The sequence below is a fragment of the Ranitomeya imitator genome, chromosome 9 (genome assembly GCF_032444005.1).
Source record: "Ranitomeya imitator isolate aRanImi1 chromosome 9, aRanImi1.pri, whole genome shotgun sequence".
NCBI classification, from domain to species: Eukaryota; Metazoa; Chordata; class Amphibia; order Anura; family Dendrobatidae; genus Ranitomeya; species Ranitomeya imitator.
Genome location: NC_091290.1, coordinates 43,141,353 through 43,165,202, shown reverse-complemented (window position 1 = coordinate 43,165,202; position 23,850 = coordinate 43,141,353). Strand labels below are relative to the sequence as shown.

Here is a 23,850-nt window from a genome sequence, read left to right as displayed (position 1 = left end):
GTTCCATCTGCCACGCCCTAGGCCACCATAACCCTAAACAGTGTACCGCACGCTTCACTACAGCAGCCGCACAATGCCCTCATGCATTGTTCCATCTGCCACGCCCTAGGCCACCATAACCCAAAACAGTGTACCACCCGCTTCACTACAGCAGCCGCACAAAGCGCTCATGTCGATCATACATTGTTCCATCTGCCACGCCCTAGGCCACCATAACCCTAAACAGTGTACCGCACGCTTCACTACAGCAGCCGCACAATGCCCTCATGCCGACCATACATTGTTCCATCTGCCACGCCCTAGGCCACCATAACCCAAAACAGTGTACCACCCGCTTCACTACAGCAGCCGCACAAAGCGCTCATGCCGACCATACATTGTTCCATCTGCCACGCCCTAGCCCACCAGTCACAACCAGTCACAACAGCGTACCATCCGCTTCGCTACAGCAGCCTCACAAAGCGCTCATGACGACAATACATTGTTCCATCTGCCACGCTGTAGCCCACCAGTCACAACAGCGTACCATCCGCATCGCTTCAGCGGCGGAACAAAGCGCTCATGCCGACCAAACAGCGTTCCATCTACCACGCTCTAGCCCACCAGTCACAACCAGTCACAACAGCGTACCATCCGCATCGCTTCAGCGGCAGAACGAAGCGCTCATGCCGACCAAACAGCGTTCCATCTACCATGCTCTAGCCCACCAGTCACAACCAGTCACAACAGCGTACCATCCGCATCGCTTCAGCGGCGGAACGAAGCGCTCATGCCGACCAAACAGCGTTCCATCTACCACGCTCTAGCCCACCAGTCACAACCAGTCACAACAGCGTACCATCCGCTTCGCTACAGCAGCGTCACAAAGCGCTCATGATGACAATACATTGTTTCATCTGCCACGCTGTAGCCCACCAGTCACACCAGCGTACCATCCGCATCGCTTCAGCGGCGGAACAAAGCGCTCATGCCGACCAAACAGCGTTCCATCTACCACGCTCTAGCCCACCAGTCACAACAGCGTACCATCCGCTTCGCTACAGCAGCGTCACAAAGCGCTCATGACGACAATACATTGTTTCATCTGCCACGCTGTAGCCCACCAGTCACACCAGCGTACCATCCGCATCGCTTCAGCGGCGGAACGAAGCGCTCATGCCGACCATACAGCGTTCCATCCACTATGCCCAAGCGGTTTAACATACCTCGAAGCTGCGGTGCAAAGCGTGGAATATTCTGGGAAATACTAAATCCGACGTCCAGGTCCAGGTCCACCAAGTGTCCAGGTACAAAGTGAAGAAAGGAAATTTTGAAAGCTGTGAGGTGGCTTTGGGAACAATAGCGCTCAGGTGACAAATTTTCCAACCAATTGTGTGCACAGAACCTGTGGCCTATCAGCACATTAGCTAGCAGCTCAACACGCCCCTAGTGAACAACGTCACGCACAGATTATGCAAAATGTGCTCTGAATCGTCTTGTGTGACATGACCGGTACGACTGTCCCATACGACTTCTACATCGCAAATACGTCATGAAATTGTCGCTCCAGCGCCGTGCATCGCGAAGTGTGACCGCAGTCTACGATGTTGGAGCGATAATTAGGCGACGATGTAACGTCACGAATCGTGCCGTCGTAGCGATCAAAATTGTTTGAGCCTTATCAAAATTCTAGCCATAGTTACGTGGACACGACTTCACTGTGATCAATTATTATTATTTATTATTATAGCGCCATTTATTCCATGGCGCTTTACATGTGAGGAGGGGTATACATAATAAAAACAAGTACAATAATCTTAAACAATACAAGTCATAACTGGTACAGGAGGAGTAAGGACCCTGCCCGCGAGGGCTCACAGTCTACAAGGCATGGGGGAGGATACAATAGGGGATTATTACCTGGTTTGATATAGTGGTTTCAGATAATGGTTAATTACTTAGACGTAGCAGTATTTTACAACCCAACATAAAAAAGAATATAATAATATGTCATGGTCGGTGTTGTCACAGGAAGATAAGGTTGGACCTATTGCTTGGGAGACTGCAATAAGCAAGTCTCCCACGCACAATCCAAAAGGGCAAGGTGGAATAAAAAAAAAGTAACTTGTTAGCCGAAAACGGCAGACAAATGGACAATAGAACACAGAATAAGGGTTTCCTTTTTTATAGCTATGTTTGCAGAGCCCTCAGAGCAAAGTAATTGACATTCAATGCGAATTGAATTTCTAAGTCAAATGTAAGCTGAATTTGAGTTTCGGCACTTTATGTTGTTTCTCCCTTTCATTTTATAACTGTTTTGCTTATTTTATATATTTCTATGTTGTCTCTTTTTGCACTTTTCTGTTTTTTTTTTCATATTAAAGCTTAAATCCTTAAAAGGTTTGTTCCTTGTGTACTCTTTTCAAACCTTTTCTACTGTTTCATTAGGCAAACCAAGAAATGCCCAGGCCTCTTCAGATAGACCAAGATGATGTCTGGGCTTCACCATCTGTAGTGGACGTACAAACTAAAAATGAAAATATCTCTCTATTTTTTTCTTTTTTTTGTCTACCAAGCACAAAATAACCAAATTGGTTTTTAAACTAAATATTGCTGATGCGATTGAAAGAACTGTGAAGCATATGATCACTTCTATGAAAACTGAAGAACTACCTCCTCTGCTCCACCTCCCTGAAAACTAGCAAAACTCCTCACTGGTGAAGCCAACCTTACAGTACGAGATGCAGGGCTTCATAGAATCAATAGCTCAGAACTCGGTAGTTGGTGGCAGCGAGTTGTGAATCTGTGGTGTACAGATTGTGTTGGACATGTTTTAGTAGGATAACCCCTTACAGTTGCATTCCTATCATTTGCTGGGAAGGTTTACATAAGGCAGTATACAAATCATTATCATCAGTCTAAGCACTTGTAATGTAGTGACTCCAATAAATTGTTTTTTTTTTGTAAAGTACTAAATTTACAAGTCCGACCCATGAAAAAAATGTTCATTTGAACCATGCTTTAATACTTGGTATGGTCCTATAAGATGCAGCCTTTTTCAAAGCCTCACAGATTTTACAGTAAGGAACTATCCAAGCTCTTTCCCTTTTCGGCAGTTTATATACATTTCTCCAGTTAAAATATTGCTTGTACTTCTCTTCATCTTTGTCTAGACTCAGAAGATAGGAAGCCAATTCCTGATGGTTTAAAAAGTCATCAACATGAATGAAGGCATCTCCTGGGATGAACCGCTCATAATTTGCTCGTGGTGGACCCAACACAACAGGAACACATCCTGAGTAAAGTGCGTTGTACCAGAATTTTTCTGTTATATAGTCTTCATGGATGGAATTCTCAAAAGCTAAGTAAAATTTGTAAGTTGAGAGTATTTCGAGATGTCTGTCTCTTGGAAGTTGAAGATGTTGCCTTCCATATATGTCAACATGTAAGTAGTTCTTTAGCTGTTGATAATATTGAACTCTTTTAGATTTTACTTTCCAATTACTAACTGCCCAGGCCACTAGCTTTGTCTTCTTGGGGATAGTAAAATTTACTGTCCCATAGTGCTTTTCTATCCAACCAGATGGAGCAAAAATGTCAGAGTCTGTCCTGTAGGACATTGTAAGGTTCATAAGATTGTCCATAAATGAAAGGTTTGGACAATGACTTGGAGATTCAAGGCTAAGCCAAATCCAGTACTGGTTAGATGGTCTTGGTTCCTGAGGTAGTTGTTTCTTAGAACGACTCACATCTCTGTGGTGGATTACAACAGCATTTGCTGATGAGTACATGTTACGGTCTGCAGTGTAAAAGCAGCCAGATCCATCAAACTGTTGTGGACAACTGTTAAGAGGAAATTTTTTGCCAAAGGGAAACGTCCATAGCAATATAACTAGTACTGGTTCTCTTGGGGAAACTGTTGACGTGACTACATTTATTTGTGGGTCAGAATGGAAAGCTTTTTTTTTGTTCATCATTGTGAAAATGGTAACAGAGAGAAATATTTGCAAAATGACAATGAAAAAGATCCTGCTCAGTTTCAAAGAGTTGTCTGTGGGAGGCATTTGCAGAGTAAATATCTATATTTGGATCCGTTGAAGATATTTATTTCATAATCTCTTCTTTATTCATAGATTTGAACGTTTATTGTGGAAACTATGATGAAAACACAGAGAACATATATATTACTATCGACAATTAACGATTGCTACTTTTAAATACATTTTCTTAAGATTAAATATTAATTTACTGTTAAATTACTTAAAACGCATCAGGTTTTTATATTGATTCATTTTTAGAAACATTCTCATGTGTGTTGATATTACTGGTACATATTTCTTTATTCCCGGTCCGAAAATCCACCACCCAATATGCTCATTAGTTGAGAAGTTGTTTCTTGTGCACTGATTCTTACTAGCTGGTCTGCAACAAATCAAAGATAACCCCATCATTCATGTAGACTAAGCTAATGGGCATGTGTGCAAAGAGTAGTAAAGGGGCACTATAAGGCCGGCCTCACACTAGCGAGTTTTACGGACGTAAGAGAGGTGCTGAAAATACGGATTGCATACGGTACAATGCTTCTCTATGCCCCTGCTCCTATCAGCCGTATTTTACTGATCCGTATTATACGGTCTTCTACGGCCGTAGAAAATTGCAGCATGCTGCGTTTGTCACCGTATTGCGCAAAAAATCCGCCAATGAAATTCTATGGGGCCAGAAAAATACGGAATACACACGGACCAGCAGTGTGACTTGCGAGAAATACGCAGCGGTGTTAGAGAGAAAAGCCGGCAATTCAGTGCGGTGTACAGTAAAATCACACTGACAGGTTACAATAGAATAGGTAGAATAAATGTCTACACATAGAACAGGTATATATATATATATATATATATATATATATGTCACTGAGCGACATATATGTATATATATTAATATTTAATACAGCGCTAGATAGCTTTGAAGCTGGTAATTCAATTGCCGGCTTTTGCGATCTCCTTCACAAACCCGACATGATATGAGACATGGTTTACATACAGTAAACCATCTCATATCCCCATTTTTTTTTTTTTGCATATTCCACACTACTGTTAGTAGTGGGTATGTGCAAAATTTGGGCTGTCTAGCGATTAAATTAAAGGGTTAAATGGTGGAAAAAATTGGCGTGGGCTCCCGCGCAATTTTCTCCGCCAGAGTAGTAAAGCCAGTGACTGAGGGCAGATATTAATAGCCTGGAGAGGGTCCATGGTTATTGGCCCCCCCCTGGCTAAAAACACCTGCCCCCAGCCACCCCAGAAAAGGCACATCTGGAAGATGCGCCTATTCTGGCACTTGGCCACTCTCTTCCCATTCCCGTGTAGCGGTGGGATATGGGGTAATGAAGGGTTAATGCCACCTTGCTATTGTAAGGTGACATTAAGCCTAATTAATAATGGAGAGGCGTCAATTATGACACCTATCCATTATTAATCCAATTGAATGAAAGGGTTAAAAAAACCACACACATTATTAAAAATTATTTTAATGAAATAAAAACAAAGGTTGTTGTAATATTTTATTTAACGCCCAATCCAATCACTGAAGACCCTCGTTCTGTAAAAGAAAAAACATAATAAACCAACAATATACTTACCTTCCTCAGATCTGGAAAGTCCAACGATGTAAATCCTTCTGAAGGGGTTAAAACATTTTGCAGCAAGGAGTTCCGCTAATGCAGGCTGCTCCTGGCTGCAAAACCCCGGGGAATGAAGCTAAATATAGGTCAATGATCTATATTTAGCTTCATTTGCGGTGAGGCGCCCTCTGCTGGCTGTTCATAGATCGTGGGAACTAACCTAGAAAGCCTGGGAGCTTTCTAGGAAAGTTCCCACGATCTAGGAACAGCCAGTAAACCATGTCTTCTCTCCTTTTTTTTTGCAGATTCCACACTACTAATGTCAGTAGTGTGTATCTGCAAAATTTGGCCGTTCTATCTACTAAATTAAAGGGTTAAATGGTGGAAAAAATTGGCGTGGGCTCCTGCGCAATTTTCTCCGCCAGAGTAGTAAAGCCAGTGACTGAGGGCAGATATTAATAGCCTCTGCTGGTTGTCCTCATATGAACTCGAGCCTGGGAGCTTTCCAGGAAAGATCCCACGCTCGAGGGACATCCAGTAGAGGGCGCATCACCACGAATGAAGGTAACTACAGGTCATTGACCTACATTACCTTCATTCCCCGGGGTTTTACAGACAGGAGCACAGCTGCATTATAGCAGAGCTCCTGCCTGTAAAATATTTTAACCCCTTCAGATGGATTTACATCGTGGGACGTTACAGATCTTCGGAAGGTATGTATATTGTTGGTTTATTATTTTTCCTTTGTTACAGAGCGAGGGTCTTCAGGTGGATTGAGAGAGCAATAAAATATTAAAACAACCTGTGTGTTTATTTAATTAAAAAAAATTTAATAATGTGTGTGTTTTTTTAACCATTTCATGCTATTAGATTAATAATGGATAGGTGACATAATTGACGCCTCTCCATTATTAATCTGGCTTAATGTCACCTTAGAATAGCAAGGTGACATTAACCCTTCATTACCCCATATCCCACCGCTACTAGGGAATGGGAAGAGAGTGGCCAAGTGCCAGAATAGGCGCATCTTCCAGATGTGCCTTTTCTGGGGTGGCTGGGGGGGATGTTTTTAGCCAGGGGATGGGGGGCAATAACCATGGACCCTCTCCAGGCTATTAATATCTGCCCTCAGTCACTGGCTTTACTACTCTGGCGGAGAAAATTGCACGGGAGCCCACGCCAATTTTTACCGCCATTTAACCCTTTAATTTAATAGCTAGACAGCCCAAATTTTTCACATACACACTACTAACATTAGTAGTGTGGAATATGCAAAAAAATGGGGATATGAGACGGTTTACTGTATGTAAACCATGTCTCATATCATGTCGGGGTTAGGAAGGAGATAGCAAAAGCCGGCAATTGAATTACCGGCTTTAAAGCTATCTCGCGCTGGATACAATAATAATATATATACATATACAGTATGTGTCTACTGACATATATATCTATATATATAATTGTCTAAGGGTTTTTCCGTCTGTCTGTCTGTCTGTCTGTCTGTCCTGGAAATCCCTCCTCTCTGATAGGTCGAGGCCGCCAGGCCTCGACCAATCAGAGACCGGCACAGCATCGACGTAGAAATCCCGCGTCTCTGATTGGTCGAGGCCGCCACTTCTGTATTGATCAGTCCTCCTGACACTTCTGTATTGATCAGTCCTCCTGACACTTCTATATTGATCAGTCCTCCTGATACCTCTATATTGATCAGTCCTCCTGACACTTCTATATTGATCAGTCCTCCTGACACTTCTATATTGATCAGTCCTCCTGACACTTCTATATTGATCAGTCCTCCTCATACCTCTATATTGATCAGTCCTCCTGACACTTCTATATTGATCAGTCCTCCTGACACTTCTATATTGATCAGTCCTCCTGACACTTCTATATTGATCAGTCCTCCTGATACCTCTATATTGATCAGTCCTCCTGATACCTCTATATTGATCACAGTCCTCCTGACACTTCTATATTGATCAGTCCTCCTGATATCTCTATATTGATCAGTCCTCCTGATACCTCTATATTGATCAGTCCTCCTGACATTCTATATTGATCAGTCCTCCTGACACTTCTATATTGATCAGTCCTCCTGATACCTCTATATTGATCAGTCCTCCTGACAGTTCTCCTGACACTTCTATATTGATCAGTCCTCCTGACACTTCAATATTGATCAGTCCTCCTGACACCTCTATATTGATCAGTCCTCCTGACACTTCTATATTGATCAGTCCTCCTGACACTTCTATATTGATCAGTCCTCCTGACACTTCTATATTGATCAGTCCTCCTGACACTTCAATATTGATCAGTCCTCCTGACACTTCTATATTGATCAGTCCTCCTGATACCGCTATATTGATCAGTCCTCCTGACATTCTATATTGATCAGTCCTCCTGACACTTCTATATTGATCAGTCCTCCTGATACCTCTATATTGATCAGTCCTCCTGACACTTCTATATTGATCAGTCCTCCTGACACTTCTATATTGATCAGTCCTCCTGACACTTCTATATTGATCAGTCCTCCTGATACCTCTATATTAATCAGTCCTCCTGACACTTCTATATTGATCAGTCCTCCTGATACCTCTATATTGATCAGTCCTCCTGACAGTCCTCCTGACACTTCTATATTGATCAGTCCTCCTGACACTTCAATATTGATCAGTCCTCCTGACACTTCAATATAGATCAGTCCTCCTGACACTTCTATATTGATCAGTCCTCCTGACACTTCAATATTGATCAGTCCTCCTGACACTTCTATATTGATCAGTCCTCCTGACACTTCTATATTGATCAGTCCTCCTGACACTCCTATATTGATCAGTCCTCCTGACACTTCTATATTGATCAGTCCTCCTGACACTTCTATATTGATCAGTCCTCCTGACACTTCTATATTGATCAGTCCTCCTGATACCTCTATATTGATCAGTCCTCCTGACACTTCTATATTGATCAGTCCTCCTGATACCTCTATATTGATCAGTCCTCCTGACACTTCTATATTGATCAGTCCTCCTGACACTTCTATATTGATCAGTCCTCCTGACACTTCTATATTGATCAGTCCTCCTGACACTTCTATATTGATCAGTCCTCCTGACACTTCTATATTGATCAGTCCTCCTGATACCTCTATATTGATCAGTCCTCCTGACACTTCTATATTGATCAGTCCTCCTGACACTTCTATATTGACTAAGGGTTTTTCCATCTGTCTGTCTGTCTGTCTTTCTGTCTGTCCTGGAAATCCCACGTCTCTGATTGGTCAAGGCCGCCAGGCCTCGACCAATCAGCGACGGGCAATCAGTCCTCCTGACACTTCTATATTGATCAGTCCTCCTGACACTTCTATATTGATCAGTCCTCCTGACACTTCTATATTGATCAGTCCTTCTGATACTTCTATATTGATCAGTCCTCCTGATACCTCTATATTGATCAGTCCTCCTGACACTTCTATATTGATCAGTCCTCCTGATACCTCTATATTGATCAGTCCTCCTGACATTCTATATTGATCAGTCTTCCTGACATTCTATATTGATCAGTCCTTCTGACACCTCTATATTGATAAATCCTCCTGACACTTCTATATTGATCAGTCCTCCTGACACTTCTATATTGATCATTCCTCCTGACACTTCTGTATTGATCATTCCTCCTGACACTTCTGTATTGATCATTCCTCCTGACACTTTTATATTGATCAGTCCTCCTGACACCTCTATATTGATCAGTCCTCCTGACACTATATTGATCAGTCCTCCTGACACCTCTATATTGATCAGTCCTCCTGACACCTCTATATTGATCAGTCCTCCTGACACTTCTATATTGATCAGTCCTCCTGACACCTCTATATTGATCAGTCCTCCTGACACTTCTATATTGATCAGTCCTCCTGACACCTCTATATTGATCAGTCCTCCTGACACTTCTATATTGATCAGTCCTCCTGTCACTTCTATATTGATCAGTCCTCCTGTCACTTCTATATTGATCAGTCCTCCTGTCACTTCTATATTGATCAGTCCTCCTGACACCTCTATATTGATCAGTCCTCCTGACACTTCTATATTGATCAGTCCTCCTGACACTTCTATATTGATCAGTCCTCCTCGACCAATCAGCGACGGGCACAGCGACGATGATGTCATAAAGGACGTAGAAATCCCACGTTTCTGATTCAGAGACGGGCACAGTATCGACGTAGATGTCATAATGGTTGCCATGGCGACGATGATGTCATAAAGGTTGCTTCGACCAATCAGGGACGGGAACAGTCTGACGCGAATTCTGGAATCATCATTGTCCATATACTACGGGGACATGCATATTCTAGAATACCCGATGCGTTAGAATCGGGCCACAATCTAGTATATATATATATATATATATATATATATATATATATACAGTATATATGCTTTTATGATTTTTTTAACACATGGATCCTTTGTATGTCCGTATGTCGGTTTTGCAAGCCTGCAAAAAAATCTCGCAGTACGGATGCCATACGGATTACATACGGAGGATGCCTTGCGCAGAATACGCTGACACACCCTGCCTACGGAGGAGATACGGACCACTATTTTGGGGACTTTTCTGCGTATTACGGCCGTAATTTACGGACCGTATTTTTATACGCTGAGTGTGAGGCCGGCCTTACAAGTATGAAACAGCAATATCTAGACATAAGACTTTTTTTTAGCAATTGTAAATAAATTTTTTTGCCATTTTGCAAGATTTAAAATGTTAAATTACATTTATTCAAGGAACAACATCTTACACAAATGAATCATACCCTTAGGGTACTGTCACACTATACGATTTACCTACGATCACGACCAGCGATATGACCTGGCCGTGATCGTAGGTAAATCGTAGTGTGGTCGCTGGGGAGCTGTCACACAGACAGCTCTCCAGCGACCAACAATGCTGAGGTACCCGGGTAACCAGGGTAAACATCGGGTTACTAAGCGCAGGGCCGCACTTAGTAATCCGATGTTTACCCTGGTTACCAGCGTAAAAAAAAACAAACAGCACATACTTACATTCCGGTGTCCGTCAGGTCCCTTGCCGTCTGCTTCCCGCACTCACTGACTGCCGGCCGTAAAGTGAAAGTGAACCGCTGTGCTCTGCTTTCACTTTACGGCCGGCAGTCACTGAGTGCGGGAAGCAGACGGCAAGGGACCTGATGGACACCAGAATGTAAGTATGTGCTGTTTGGTTTTTTTTAGTTTTACTCTTGTAACCAGGGTAAACATCGGGTTACTAAGCGTGGCCCTGCGCTTAGTAACCCGATGTTTACCCTGGTTACAAGCGAACGCATCGCTAGATCGCATCGCTAGATCGGTGTCACACACACCGATCTAGCGATGCCAGCGGGAGATCCAGCGACGAAAGAAAGTTCTAAACGATCTGCTACGACGTACGATTCTCAGCAGGATCCCTGATCGCTGCTGCGTGTCAGACACAGCGATATCGTAACGATATCGCTGGAACGTCACGAATCGTACCGTCGTAGCGATCGAAATGGCAGTGTGTGACGGTACCCTTAGCATTGCTTTATTCAGAGTCATATTTTGATTTCAAACATGACACTAATAGCTAGAGATGATGAATACTCTGATAAATTGAATTTGCTTGCTCAATGAAATGTTTCCCCTCAAGAAAATTAAAACACAGGTACTCTACTTGTCCTGAAAATATGTCTGCAACTTTCTGAGGTCCAAAAAAAGCAAAGGTATTGGGAAACCACTTATTAAAATGTAACCGCTATTAGGCCATAAAATAAATAAGTTAAGTGTGCAAGCCTAAATTACCACAGATATACAAACACAAAGTACCTCCTAATAGACTGTATTTAACAAGGGGTGCTAGGAATATAGTATAAATCAATTATTGTGTCATTCCATAATTGTCAAACTGGTATATCTACCCTGCTTTATTTTTATAGACCAACAAAGGTTAAGTTTTAATAAGCTATTTCCCAATACCTTTGCTATTTTTAGATTTATAACCAATTGTCTTATCTAATTACTAGTGTAATATTAACATTCTAAGGTCTCATAGGACTATATTGAACTGTCTTTGATCTTTTTAACATAAAAACAATCTTTCTCATTTAGATGACTTTGATTAAACAGACCGGAGCACTGCGCTATCAAACTTTTCAGGCTACTTAAATTGTAAAAATAGTCTAAAAATGTTGGCCTTTTTGGTGCTAATGGAAGGAACCATGGCTTTTTTACATGGTGCAGTGCATGGTAAAAATTATCATGTTTTTGCAAATTTTAAGAGCTTTGCTATTTGTGCTAAATGAAGAAGCCAGGGGCTGGCTGGCACTTTTCAGCCTGGGTGGCAATCAGAAGGCAATGGCCCTCGAGTTGTGGTGGCCATCCTTTTCCCTGCTTATCTCTGGCTACTGCATTAAAGTAGCAGAGATAACAGGCTTTAAAAGGCCACTGTCACCCCCCTCCAGCCGTTATAAACTAAAAGAGCCACCTTGTGCAGCAGTAATGCCGCATTCTAACAAGGTGGCTCTTTTAGTTTTTGTTTCTGTTATTCCCACAATAAATGTATTTATAATTCTGCTGAAATACCTGTCTTTGTCCATGGAGGCGGGTCTGAAGCCTCCTCTTAGAAGCGCCCAACTGCCGTCAGTCATCTCTTGTGTAGATTTTCGGCGCCCCCTCAGCGCTGTTATTGTGTGAATTCCGGCGCCTGCGCTCTGCTCTTCTGCCTTGCGCAGGCGCATAGAGCATTTGCCGTCCGAGCGCTGATGCCGGGTTCCTTTCTGCGCTTGTGCGGGCAGTGCGGCCAGCTTGTTACTGAATCCCCGCCCCGCACTGTGTTATGCATTATGCACAGTGCGGGGCTGGGATTCCTGGGCATGCGCACTGCGCTTGTCAGACGCTCCACAGGTCCCCCGCCTTCCAGCGTTGTTCTGTGCGGCTGTTCCAGACGCCGGCAAAGATACCTGTATATTCCGGCAACGCTGAAAGGTGGGGGACCTGGGGAGTGTCTGAGAAGCGCAGTGCGCATGCCCAGGAATCCCAGCCCCGCACTGTGCATAATGCATAACACAGTGCAGGGCGGGGATTCAGTAACAGGGTGGCCGCACTGCCCGCACAGGCGCAGAACGGAACCCGGCACCAGCGCTAGGACGGCAAATGCTCTATGCGCCTGTGCAAGGCAGAAGAGCAGAGCGCAGGCGCCGGAGTTCACACAATAACAGCACTGAGGGGGCGGCGAAAATCTACACAAGAGATGAGTGACGGCAGTTGGGCGCTTCTAAGAGGAGGCTTCAGACCCGCCTCCATGGACAAAGACAGGTATTTCAGCAGAATTATAAATACATTTATTGTGAGAATAACAGAAACAAAAACTAAAAGAGCCACCTTGTTAGAATGCAGCATTACTGCTGCACAAGGTGGCTCTTTTAGTTTCTAACGGCTGGAGGGGGGTGACAGTGGCCCTTTAAAAACAAGCTGGTACATAGATATGGGAATAGAACGGAGCTTGCTGCATAGACATGGGAGCAGAACCAAGCTTACTCCAGAGATTTGTCACCAGAATCAAGCTTACTCCAGAGATATGGAAGCAGAATCGAGCTTACTACAGAGATATGGGAGCAGAACGGAGCTTACTACAGAGATATGGGAGCAGAACAGAGCTCACTCAAGAGATATGGGAGCAGAAATTAGCTTGCTGCAGAGATATGGGAGCAGGACTGAGCTTACTGCAGAGATATGGGAGCAGAAAGGGGCTTACTGCAGAGATAAGGGGGCAGAACCAAGCTTACTGCAGAGATATGGGAGCTGAACCGAGCTTACTAAAGAGATAAGGGAGCAGGGCCAAGCTTACTACAGAGATAAGGGAGCAGAACCAAGCTTACTACAGAGATAACCAAGCTTAATAAGTCTAGTACATCGAACCAAGCCTGCTACATAGAAACTGGAAAAGAACTGAGATTACGGCATACATACGGTACCATAATCTAGATTAAAAGCTCACCGACACAAAAAGAGGACTTACAAATCCTCCAAAAAATTCAAAAAAGTCACAGAAAAAAGCAGAGATGTTTTACCTGCTGAAGCCTCCAACTGAATGCACCAGCAGGGCGCAGCAGACCCGATAAATGATGGCAAACACACAGGTGCAAAAAATACCGATGAAACAACCACTTTCAATCCAGTGTTGGCTGTTTGGCATTAGTGCACAAAAAGATAAGAGATACTAGTCTGTATATGGCATAATTCACACACGCAATGCAAGGCATCTGGTTTACAGCCTATTAGTAACGCACATACAGGCGGGCTGCCCAGTGCTACAAAATGCATGCTGTGTGAACAGAGGCCAATAGTTTACAGAGCCATCATGGTCCGACTGCGTCCTGCAAGATAAAGTGCAAAAAGAAAACCACATATCAATGTATGTAAGGTATTAGTTTATATTGGGGCCTCAATACGTAAGCTGGCAACCCACGTCAAGGGTCCTTACAATTTGCCAGTCCTAACGCTAAACATTGAATAAAAGCTCACCGACACAAAAAGAGGACTTACAAATCCTCCAAAAAATTCAAAAAAGTCACAGAAAAAAGCAGAGATGTTTTACCTGCTGAAGCCTCCAACTGAATGCACCAGCAGGGCGCAGCAGACCCGATAAATGATGGCAAACACACAGGTGCAAAAAATACCGATGAAACAACCACTTTCAATCCAGTGTTGGCTGTTTGGCATTAGTGCACAAAAAGATAAGAGATACTAGTCTGTATATGGCATAATTCACACACGCAATGCAAGGCATCTGGTTTACAGCCTATTAGTAACGCACATACAGGCGGGCTGCCCAGTGCTACAAAATGCATGCTGTGTGAAAAGAGGCCAATAGTTTACAGAGCCATCATGGTCCGACTGCGCCATGCAAGATAAAGTGCAAAAAGAAAACCACATATCAATGTATGTAAGGTATTAGTTTATATTGGGGCCTCAATACATAAGCTGATGCCTTGCATTGCGTGTGTGAATTATGCCATATACAGACTAGTATCTCTTATCTTTTTGTGCACTAATGCCAAACAGCCAACACTGGATTGAAAGTGGTTGTTTCATCGGTATTTTTTGTACCTGTGTGTTTGCCATCATTTATCGGGTCTGCTGCGCCCTGCTGGTGCATTCAGTTGGAGGCTTCAGCAGGTAAAACATCTCTGCTTTTTTCTGTGACTTTTTTTCATAATCTAGATTACTACACTGATACAATACCAGAACCAAGCTTACTGCTTAGATATGGTGCCATAACGGAGCTTACTTACAAACATACATACAATACGGCTACACAGTGCCTACTACTGTCACCACTACACAGCGAATACATAATATTATATTATTACCATTACCTCTATATGAAACTACATTCTATACAAAGACCAGTGATACCACCATACACCCTTTACTATGACTGAATTACATTTAGCTGCTACTAAATTTAAAAAAGAAATGCTACCTAAAAAGAGCAATACTACAACCTAACAGTAACCGTATATTGATAGATACCAGTTCAGCAGAACAAGTGATTACAGTACAGTTATATATAGTAACTTACACATGACGCTCTTTCTGATTCGGATCATTCACTTTTCTATCTGGCCCAGACCGACATGACTACTTCTCCAGCCAGGACTCATCTGCACAGATTACAACAAAGGTACATTTGACTTCTCACATTTCCAGCGCCGTCTCCATCTATTCCCAACCTACAAAAACTCCCCACTCTGTGTGCACCTGCAGTGTGGACCACTGACCCCAATATTTAATCAATTGTGTTATTACTAGGATTACTCCCATCCCAAAAAAATTAAAGTGTCCCACAGAAAGTAGTAATGCCCCTACTGTGCAAAGACCTGTTTGCTCCTTTGAAAGATATAATATCCCAAGTTCCTCCTTCCAGCAACAAATATCCTTGAGTGCTCACTTAAACTAACAATGTCCCCCTCTCAAAACAAAGGAACCTGAGTGCCCCATCAAAACTAATAATGTCACCATTCATAACAAATAATGTCCTCTGAGCACCCATACAGCTCTGTATATACGGATTGATGGTCCTAGAGCTCCCAATACCCCTTTATTATACATTGAGGACTCCAAAACTTCCTATATATAGAATGAGGCTTTACAGTTTTCTATATATACTATAGCTCCCCACAAATAGTATGTCTCCAAAAACCCCTATATATAGTGTGGCACCCCTAGGGGTATTTGCCACAAAAATAGTTACTGACACTAAATACAAATATTAAGATAGCAAAACTGCACTACCACCTCCGGCCAGAAGGGGGAGCTCCAGAGACTCCTCTTGATCCATTCTGGTCTGAGAGAAGAAATGGCAGTTGGGCTAAGGAGCTGATAGTGAGAGGTCATACAGCTGAATTTCTAACAGCCCTATGACTGTTTCCAGGCCTAAATCACCGGCCTGAGGAGAAGAGGGATAGAGAAAAAGGACATTGTGAGAACCGGGTAGCATTAATCACTACCCAGAACAGGCGCAAAGACGGATACCGGATTCGTGGCTGTATTCATTATATATAATACAGCAACCGGAAAAACGTGAGGTGATATCAGCTTCACTAGGGCCGGACGCAGCAACAGACACAGAGTTCAGCGGTACTCCCGGAGGGGGTAAGCCGATAAAAGGACTCGGGTTGCCCGTCGAACCAGGACCCGGAGGGGACAGATTGGGCCGGCAGCCAGTTCACATACAGCAGCAGGGCCACACAGAAACTGCGTACAATAAGAGGCGAAGAGTAACTCAGAGTTCCCATACAGACTCCGGTGACAGGACTGGTTGTAAATCCCTTTATGTTGAAGTAAACTGGTTAAACGTTTCAGTGCCTCAGTCTTTCATTTGGACAATAGCCAACTATCCAGGATCGGGATCATCACCGCTGGGAGAACCTGCTGCTGATCAAGTAAGTGCCTGTTCCCTCACGATACCCCTTACACTGTGTACTGCCTGAGGCCACAGCACCGGGTCAAGCCACCCGTGACATCCCCCTCAAGAGACAGACCCCATTGGTCCGGTGCTGGGTATCCCGATCTCCTGGGCGTCACAATTGGCGTCACGAACAGGATGTAGCCAGCCCGTATACCGGGTATTGTGTGCCGTGATTGGAGCCCAAAACTGTGAAAACTTGGATGAAAAATCTTGAAAATTGACTTTATTAAAGAAAATTCCATTCCCCATTGAAAACTATTGAAAGTGACTTTTCCCCATTCGTTATAATGGAGTAAAGATGGCCGCCATCCCCTGAGGTAATCACCTCATAACCGTTAGGCACGAGACTGTTAATTGAGCTATGCCATCACCTGAGCCCCAGTCTGACTGAAAAACTTCAGAATCCGCCATTACAGAGCGCGCGGCCGGCAGGAGCAGCAGGGGGCGTGTCATTGTGGGTGGCACCAAGCTGAGCGCTCTGACGTCAGAGCAAAGGGAAAACCGATCCTGCTGCACAGCGGAACGAATCTACACTATCCCGACAGAAGCGGAGGACCGGAAGGGTCCGGATTAACTAAGGGGGCACAGTATGTCGCAGCACGGAGACGCCGCAGCACCCGGCGACGCTAATGCAGCTGAAAGACAGAGTGTCGATAGAGAGTCCGGTAGCGCAGCGGTGCAAGGAGCGGCGCCCATCATGCCGGTGCTGATGCCATATACCCCGGGTGGCCCGTGGCTTCCAATGTATGAAGGTGAGCCTAATACCCTTGACAATTTCAGAGAAAAGATGCTGGCCCATTTTAACATGTTCCCCGTGGGTGAAGTTCAGCGTGTTAGTCTCCTGATGATGCAGTTAAGTGGCCATGCTAAGCGAGAAGTCAAAGCATGGGCAGCTGATCTGAAAGGCACTGTTGAACGCATATTTGCTGGATTAAAAGCTACATTTGAAACCACTGCCAGCAGCAAAGCTAAAGTACGATTCTTTAATTGCAAACAAAAAGTTAATGAGGGTGTGAGAGACTTTGCCTTAAACCTGCAGGAAGCCCTTAAATCACTTACACTGGCTGAACCCATTTTTAACACCGGAGCGGATAAACTGCTAAGAGATCAATTTATTGAGGGACTCTACACCCCTTCTCACCGGGGGCATGTGAGCATGCTTGTTTTTAAGAACCCTGAATTGACATTTGCCCAATTAAAGGAGAGCGCTATACGTCTCCAGCTGGCAGAGGCGCCTCGGGATCAGGAGCCTGTGCAACCCATGGCAGAGGCTCCTCAACAACAGGGAGTGCCAGTGACATCAGCTATGTCCGGGGCCATTGCTAAACCCCTGGGGCCCAGTACTAATGAGGCTCTTCAACAAAAGCTTGACTCTTTAACTGATGTTGTTGCTTCAATGGCTAAAACCATGCAGGAGATGAGAGGACCCAAGATGGAGTTGTCAAACCGTAGAGAAGATGTTCCATGGATGAGACCCCGGAGATACCCGACATGGAGAGGACGACCCCGTGACCGCTACCAACCGGATGGACAGCCCATTTGCCGCCATTGCCAGCAGCCAGGCCACTTTGCACGAGATTGTGATTTAAACGGGAATCCCCTGGGAATGCGGGCCGCTTCGCAGGAATGAACTTTCAAGGCCCAACACCCTGGCACGACAGGTACATCGGAGGACGACCCATTATCCCTATCGTGCTGGACGGAATGCCCCTCAACGCTTTGCTGGACACAGGTTCCCAGATTTCATCTATACCGTATATCCTTTATAAGAGGTACTGGGCTGATGAAGATATTGATAAAGGGCCCTCTGATGTTGAACTAGATATATGGGCCAGTAATGGTAAGTTGGTACCGAAACTAGGATTCAGGGAGATGACCATAAAGATTGGTAAAGTAGAATTGAAGAAACAGGGTATAATTGTTGTTGATGTTGACCGGCGGAACTGTGAACCAACTGTATTGATAGGAATGAATGTGTTAGAGAACTGCTTTTCCGAAGTCATTTCTGTCTTACAGCAAATTGCTGAAACTGCCCAATAGTGCCAGCAGAGAGTTCTCCGGAGGGAAATAAAAGTATTGATGTTAAGGCAACAGGTAGAAGTTGCAGGTGGAGAAATCGGCAGTGTGAGGGTAAGTGATCCAACGTCTATTGTAATCCCACCAAAAACAGAGATGCTGGTATGGTGTAGAGCAGCCATTGGTACTAAGGGACGAGATTATCAAGCCTTAACAGAACCAGTGTACACCGACAGCAGGCCCACTATACTCACAGCACGAGGGATAGTCGAGGTACACCGAGGACGGGTGCCGGTACGACTTTTGAACTGTGGAGAGGAAGAGGTCACTTTGCCAAGGTATGCTACAGTGGCAAAGCTATATACTGTTGACAACAATGCCATCACAACCATTGAGCCCTTAGAACCAACCTGTAACGTGGAAGGCAACGGCTCAGATGGAGAATTGGAGGATTGGTGCCAACAGCTACACGTGGGCATAAATTCAACACCTACCCATCAAAAACAAGGGGTGTATAGGCTAGTGATGGAATATGAACAAGTCTTCAGTAAACACCCATTGGACTTCGGACGGATAGAAGGGGTAGAACACACAATCCCCACCGGTGACCATCCCCCAATAAAAGAAAGATATAGACCCATACCGCCCGCTCACTATCAATGTGCAAAAGATATGCTGAGGGAGATGAAACAGGCCGGGGTAATAAGAGACAGCTGTAGCCCCTGGGCGGCCCCTCTAGTGATTGTCAAAAAAAAAAGACGGAGCCATGAGAATGTGCGTAGACTACCGGCAGATTAATAACATCACCCATAAAGACACCTACCCCTTACCTAGGATAGAAGAGTCCTTGACTGCTTTGAAATCTGCTAATTATTTTTCCACCTTAGACTTAACAAGCGGGTATTGGCAAGTCCCTGTGGCTGAGAGAGATAAGGAAAAGACGGCATTCACCACACCAATGGGTCTAAGTGAATTTAATCGCATGCCGTTCGGACTCTGCAATGCATCCGGTACCTTCCAGCGACTGATGGAATGCTGCCTCGGACACAAGAACTTCGAGACCGTCCTCCTGTACCTAGATGATGTGATCGTCTACTCAAAGACTTACGAACAACACTTAAAAGACCTGGCAGAAGTGTTCGAAGCCTTATCCAGGTATGGCATGAAAATCAAGCCATCCAAATGTCACCTTCTCAAGCCAAAGGTACAGTACCTGGGACACATCGTGAGTTCGGAGGGAGTAGCACCGGATCCCAAGAAAATAACCGCCATAAGGGATTGGCCGAGACCTACCAGCGCAAAAGAAGTGAGGCAATTCCTGGGATTGGTGCATTACTATCGCAGATTTATAAAAGGATTTACCAAGTTGGCAGCACCCTTGCAAGACACCTTGGTAGGGCAGACGAAGAAACCTTCAAACCGAAACCCTCCTTTCCAGTGGAACGACGAAAGGGAAGACTCCTTTGAACAACTAAAGAAGGCACTAACCGGAGAGGAGGTTCTGGCATACCCAGATTACCATCAGCCTTTCATCCTCTACACCGATGCCAGTAATGTGGGACTAGGAGCGGTGCTGTCACAAAAGCAAGAAGGTCGGGAGAAAGTCATCGCCTTTGCAAGTAGAAAGCTGCGGCCTACTGAAAGAAATCCAGAAAATTATAGCTCCTTCAAATTGGAACTACTGGCAGTAGTTTGGGCTGTGACTGAACGTTTCAAACACTATCTGGCCGCTGCAGAATTTATTGTCTATACTGACAACAATTCGTTGACCCACCTGGACACAGCCAAATTAGGTGCGTTAGAACAGCGATGGATAGCCCGGTTATCTAATTACAACTTCAAGATCAAGTATCGAGCAGGTCGCAAGAATGGAAATGCCGATGCCCTATCCCGGATGCCACACTTGAGAGATGTAGAAGAAACGGGGAAGCTTGAAGAAATTGAACTACCAGCCTTCCATCATCCCAAGGCAAAACATCATCAGTCAAGTACCTATCAGAAACAACAAGAGGTGAATTTTAATCCGTTAGCACACCATAGATGGGCTGACACCCAAGACAGCAATCCGGCTGTGAAGTTGGTGAAGGAACTGTTAACTGAGCAAAGTGCATATCCCGATGAGGATGCCCCAGAAGAGACGCATCAACTCTGGAAAGAGAGAGGCAAAATGTTCCTGTATCAAGGGAAGCTCTGTAGAAGGTACACCAATCCGAAAACACATGAATTGGTTTGGCAGATTATCGTGCCTAAACAAGATGTCAAGATGGTCCTCGAAGCTTACCATAATGGTGCTGGTCACTTCGGTTGGAAAAAGTTAGAAGTACTTCTAAGAGAAAGATTTTATTGGGTCGGGATGAGAAAATCAATCGAACAGTGGTGCAGAAATTGTGGCCCGTGCAACCTCAGAAGAAACGATCAAAAGAACCAAAGAGCACCACTGCAGCCCATAATCACCAAACAACCACTTGAACTTGTAGCCATAGACCACGTGAAGTTAATACCAAGCCGGTCCGGCTATGTCTATGCCTTGACCATCGTGGACCATTATTCACGCTTCTTGGTAGTAGTACCCGTAAAAGATCTGACAGCAAAAACAGCAGCCAAAGCGTTCCAAACGTACTTTTGTAGACCCCATGGATATCCAGAACAGGTTCTCACCGACCAAGGTACAGCCTTTGAATCAGAGATCTTCAGAGAATTCTGTAATATGTATGGTTGCAAAAAGACCCGGACGACGGCCTATCATCCACAAACAAACGGCTTATGCGAGAAGATGAACCATATTGTAATAGACCTACTAAAGACTTTACCTGAGACAGAAAGGAATCAATAGCCAGAGAAATTGCCTGACTTGGTGGATCTGTATAATCATGTCCCGGTGAGCTCCACCAACTGCACCCCAGCTTACCTTATGCGTGCAAGACCCGACCAATTACCAATCGATCTAGAAATGGGAATTCTGAAACCAGATGCAGAAGTTCAAGACTCCAATTGGGATATCATACGGCAAAAGCAGTATCGCCAAGTGCAAGAGAGTGTGGAAAGAAGCCTTCAGCAAACTAGAGAAAGACAAGAGCGAACTTTCAACCAGAATGCTCTAGCAACCCCATTAAGACCGGGTGACCAAGTGCTCAAGAGAAACCGTCGAACCAATAAACTAGACAATCAGTGGGAAGCCGTACCCTACACAGTGTTACCAACAAGAATGGAAAATCCTAAAATGTGTCTCATTAGCAAAAACGGAGGCTTAACATCTGTACTAGTGTCAACAGACAATCTTAAATTGTGTCCGGAAGCATTGAAAGAGCCAGAAGTTGTCCAGCCAGAACCAGAAGTTATTCAACCCATACAGGTTCAACCAGTAAAGGAAAAAGAAGAGGAAATGTATCACACCTGTATAGGAGACTTTCCCAAAACCCTACTAACATACCATGGTGCAGTAGTGGTTCCCATGGTGGCCTTTTACCCAACACCGAACCCAATACCAGAAGTCCCAAGACAGGAAGAGGCTGACCCCGTACTACAGGAGGTTCCAGGCCAGGAAGAACAGACTCCTGATCAGAGTTATCCCATTCACGGTGGACTTGCCAACTCCATAGTCATGGAATTATCTTTAGCAGAACGTGCAGATACTACATCCGCAGTAGACAGTAGTACACCACATGAAGAGATACCACCATTACGTAGATCACAGCGTAGTACCCAGGGTCAATTACCGGCCAGGTATGCGGATTACCAACTATAAAACTATAGTCATTGTTATCATTCTGCAACCTTTAAGCCCAGTACCTACAGAGATTTGTCTGTATGAACTTCTTGCATATTCTTGAACTTTTTATCAGCCCGGAGGCACTAAATCAAAGCTCCGGAAAGACTGCTTTTTGAACTTTGCTTTTTGCTCTTTTTGAACTTTCTTTAGACTTTATATTGATAACTCCGTTGGAAAAATGGAACTAAATTCCTGGACACAAAGTGTAGTGCCTTTCCTAGTACCTTCAAGGATAGAACTGTATTAATGGACGCTTTTTGAAGTGACTTTTTACAGAACTCTATTTTTGTTTCCTTGAGTGGTTTTTGTAACTTTTCATTTTTAAGACTCTGTACATATTAATTGTCATTTCAAAATGTTATCGTCCCACAGTCCCGGAGTACTGTTCTTAACTAAGGGGGAATGTAGCACCCCTAGGGGTATTTGCCACAAAAATAGTTACTGACACTAAATACAAATATTAACCCCTTCACCCCAAAGCCTGTTTTCACCTAAGTGACAGGGCCAATTTTTACAATTCTGACCACTGTCACTTTATGAGGTTATAACTCTGAAACGCTTCAACGGATCCTGGTGATTCTGACATTGTTTTCTCGTGACATATTGTACTTCATGATAGTGGTAAAACTTCTTCGATATGACTTGCATTTATTTGTGAAAAAAACAAAAATTTGTCGGAAATTATGAAAATTTAGCAATTTTCAAACTCTTAGTTTTTATGCCCTTAAATTAGAGAGTTATATCACATAATATAGTTAATAAACAACATTTCCCACATGTCTGCTTTACATCAGCACAATTTTGGAAACATAATTTTTTTTTGTTAGGACGTTATAAGGGTTAAAAGTTGACCAGCGATTTCTCATTTTTGCAACAAAATTTGCAAAACCATTTTTTTACGGACCACCTCACACTTGAAGTGACTTTGAGGGGTCTATATGACAGAAAATGCCCAAAAGTGACACCATTCTAAAAACTGCACCCCTCAAGGTACTCAAAACCACATTCAAAAAGTTTATTAACCCTTCAGGTGCTTCACAGGAATTTTTTGAATGTTTAAAAAAATTGAACATTTAACTTTTTTTTCACAAAATTTTTACTTCAGGTCCAATTTGTTTCATTTTACCAAGGGTAACAGGAGAAATTGGACCACAAAAGTCGTTGTACAATTTGTCCTGAGTACGCCGATACCCCATATGTGGGGGTAAACCACTGTTTGGGCACATGGCAGAGCTCGGAAGGGAAGGAGCGCTATTTGACTTTTCAATGCAAGATTTGCTGGAATTGAGATCGGAGCCCATGTCACGATTGGAGAGCCCCTGATGTGCCTAAACAGTGGAAACCCCCACAGGTGACACCATTTTGGAAAGTAGACCCCCTAAGGAACTAATCTAGATGTGTGGTGAGCACTTTGAACCTCCAAGTGCTTCACAGAAGTTTATAATGTAGAGCC

The 23,850-nt window shown here is 43.9% G+C and overlaps 1 protein-coding gene across 3 annotated transcripts in view; it reads right to left on the bottom strand.

The window, feature by feature from the left end:
• Positions 1-1,650: 1,650 nt before the first annotated feature.
• Positions 1,651-23,850, bottom strand: part of LOC138648851 (4-galactosyl-N-acetylglucosaminide 3-alpha-L-fucosyltransferase FUT6-like) — a 59,905-nt gene continuing 37,705 nt past the window's right edge. For 2 of the 3 annotated variants that reach the window (XM_069738802.1, XM_069738804.1), the window contains one exon: positions 1,651-4,134. In XM_069738802.1, the coding sequence (XP_069594903.1) occupies positions 2,985-4,043 (1,059 nt within the window). In that variant the 5' untranslated portion in view covers positions 4,044-4,134 and the 3' untranslated portion in view covers positions 1,651-2,984. Of the gene's footprint in view, positions 4,135-15,223; positions 15,306-23,850 lie in introns of all 3 variants that reach the window. The other variant, XM_069738803.1, reaches the window with a different exon arrangement.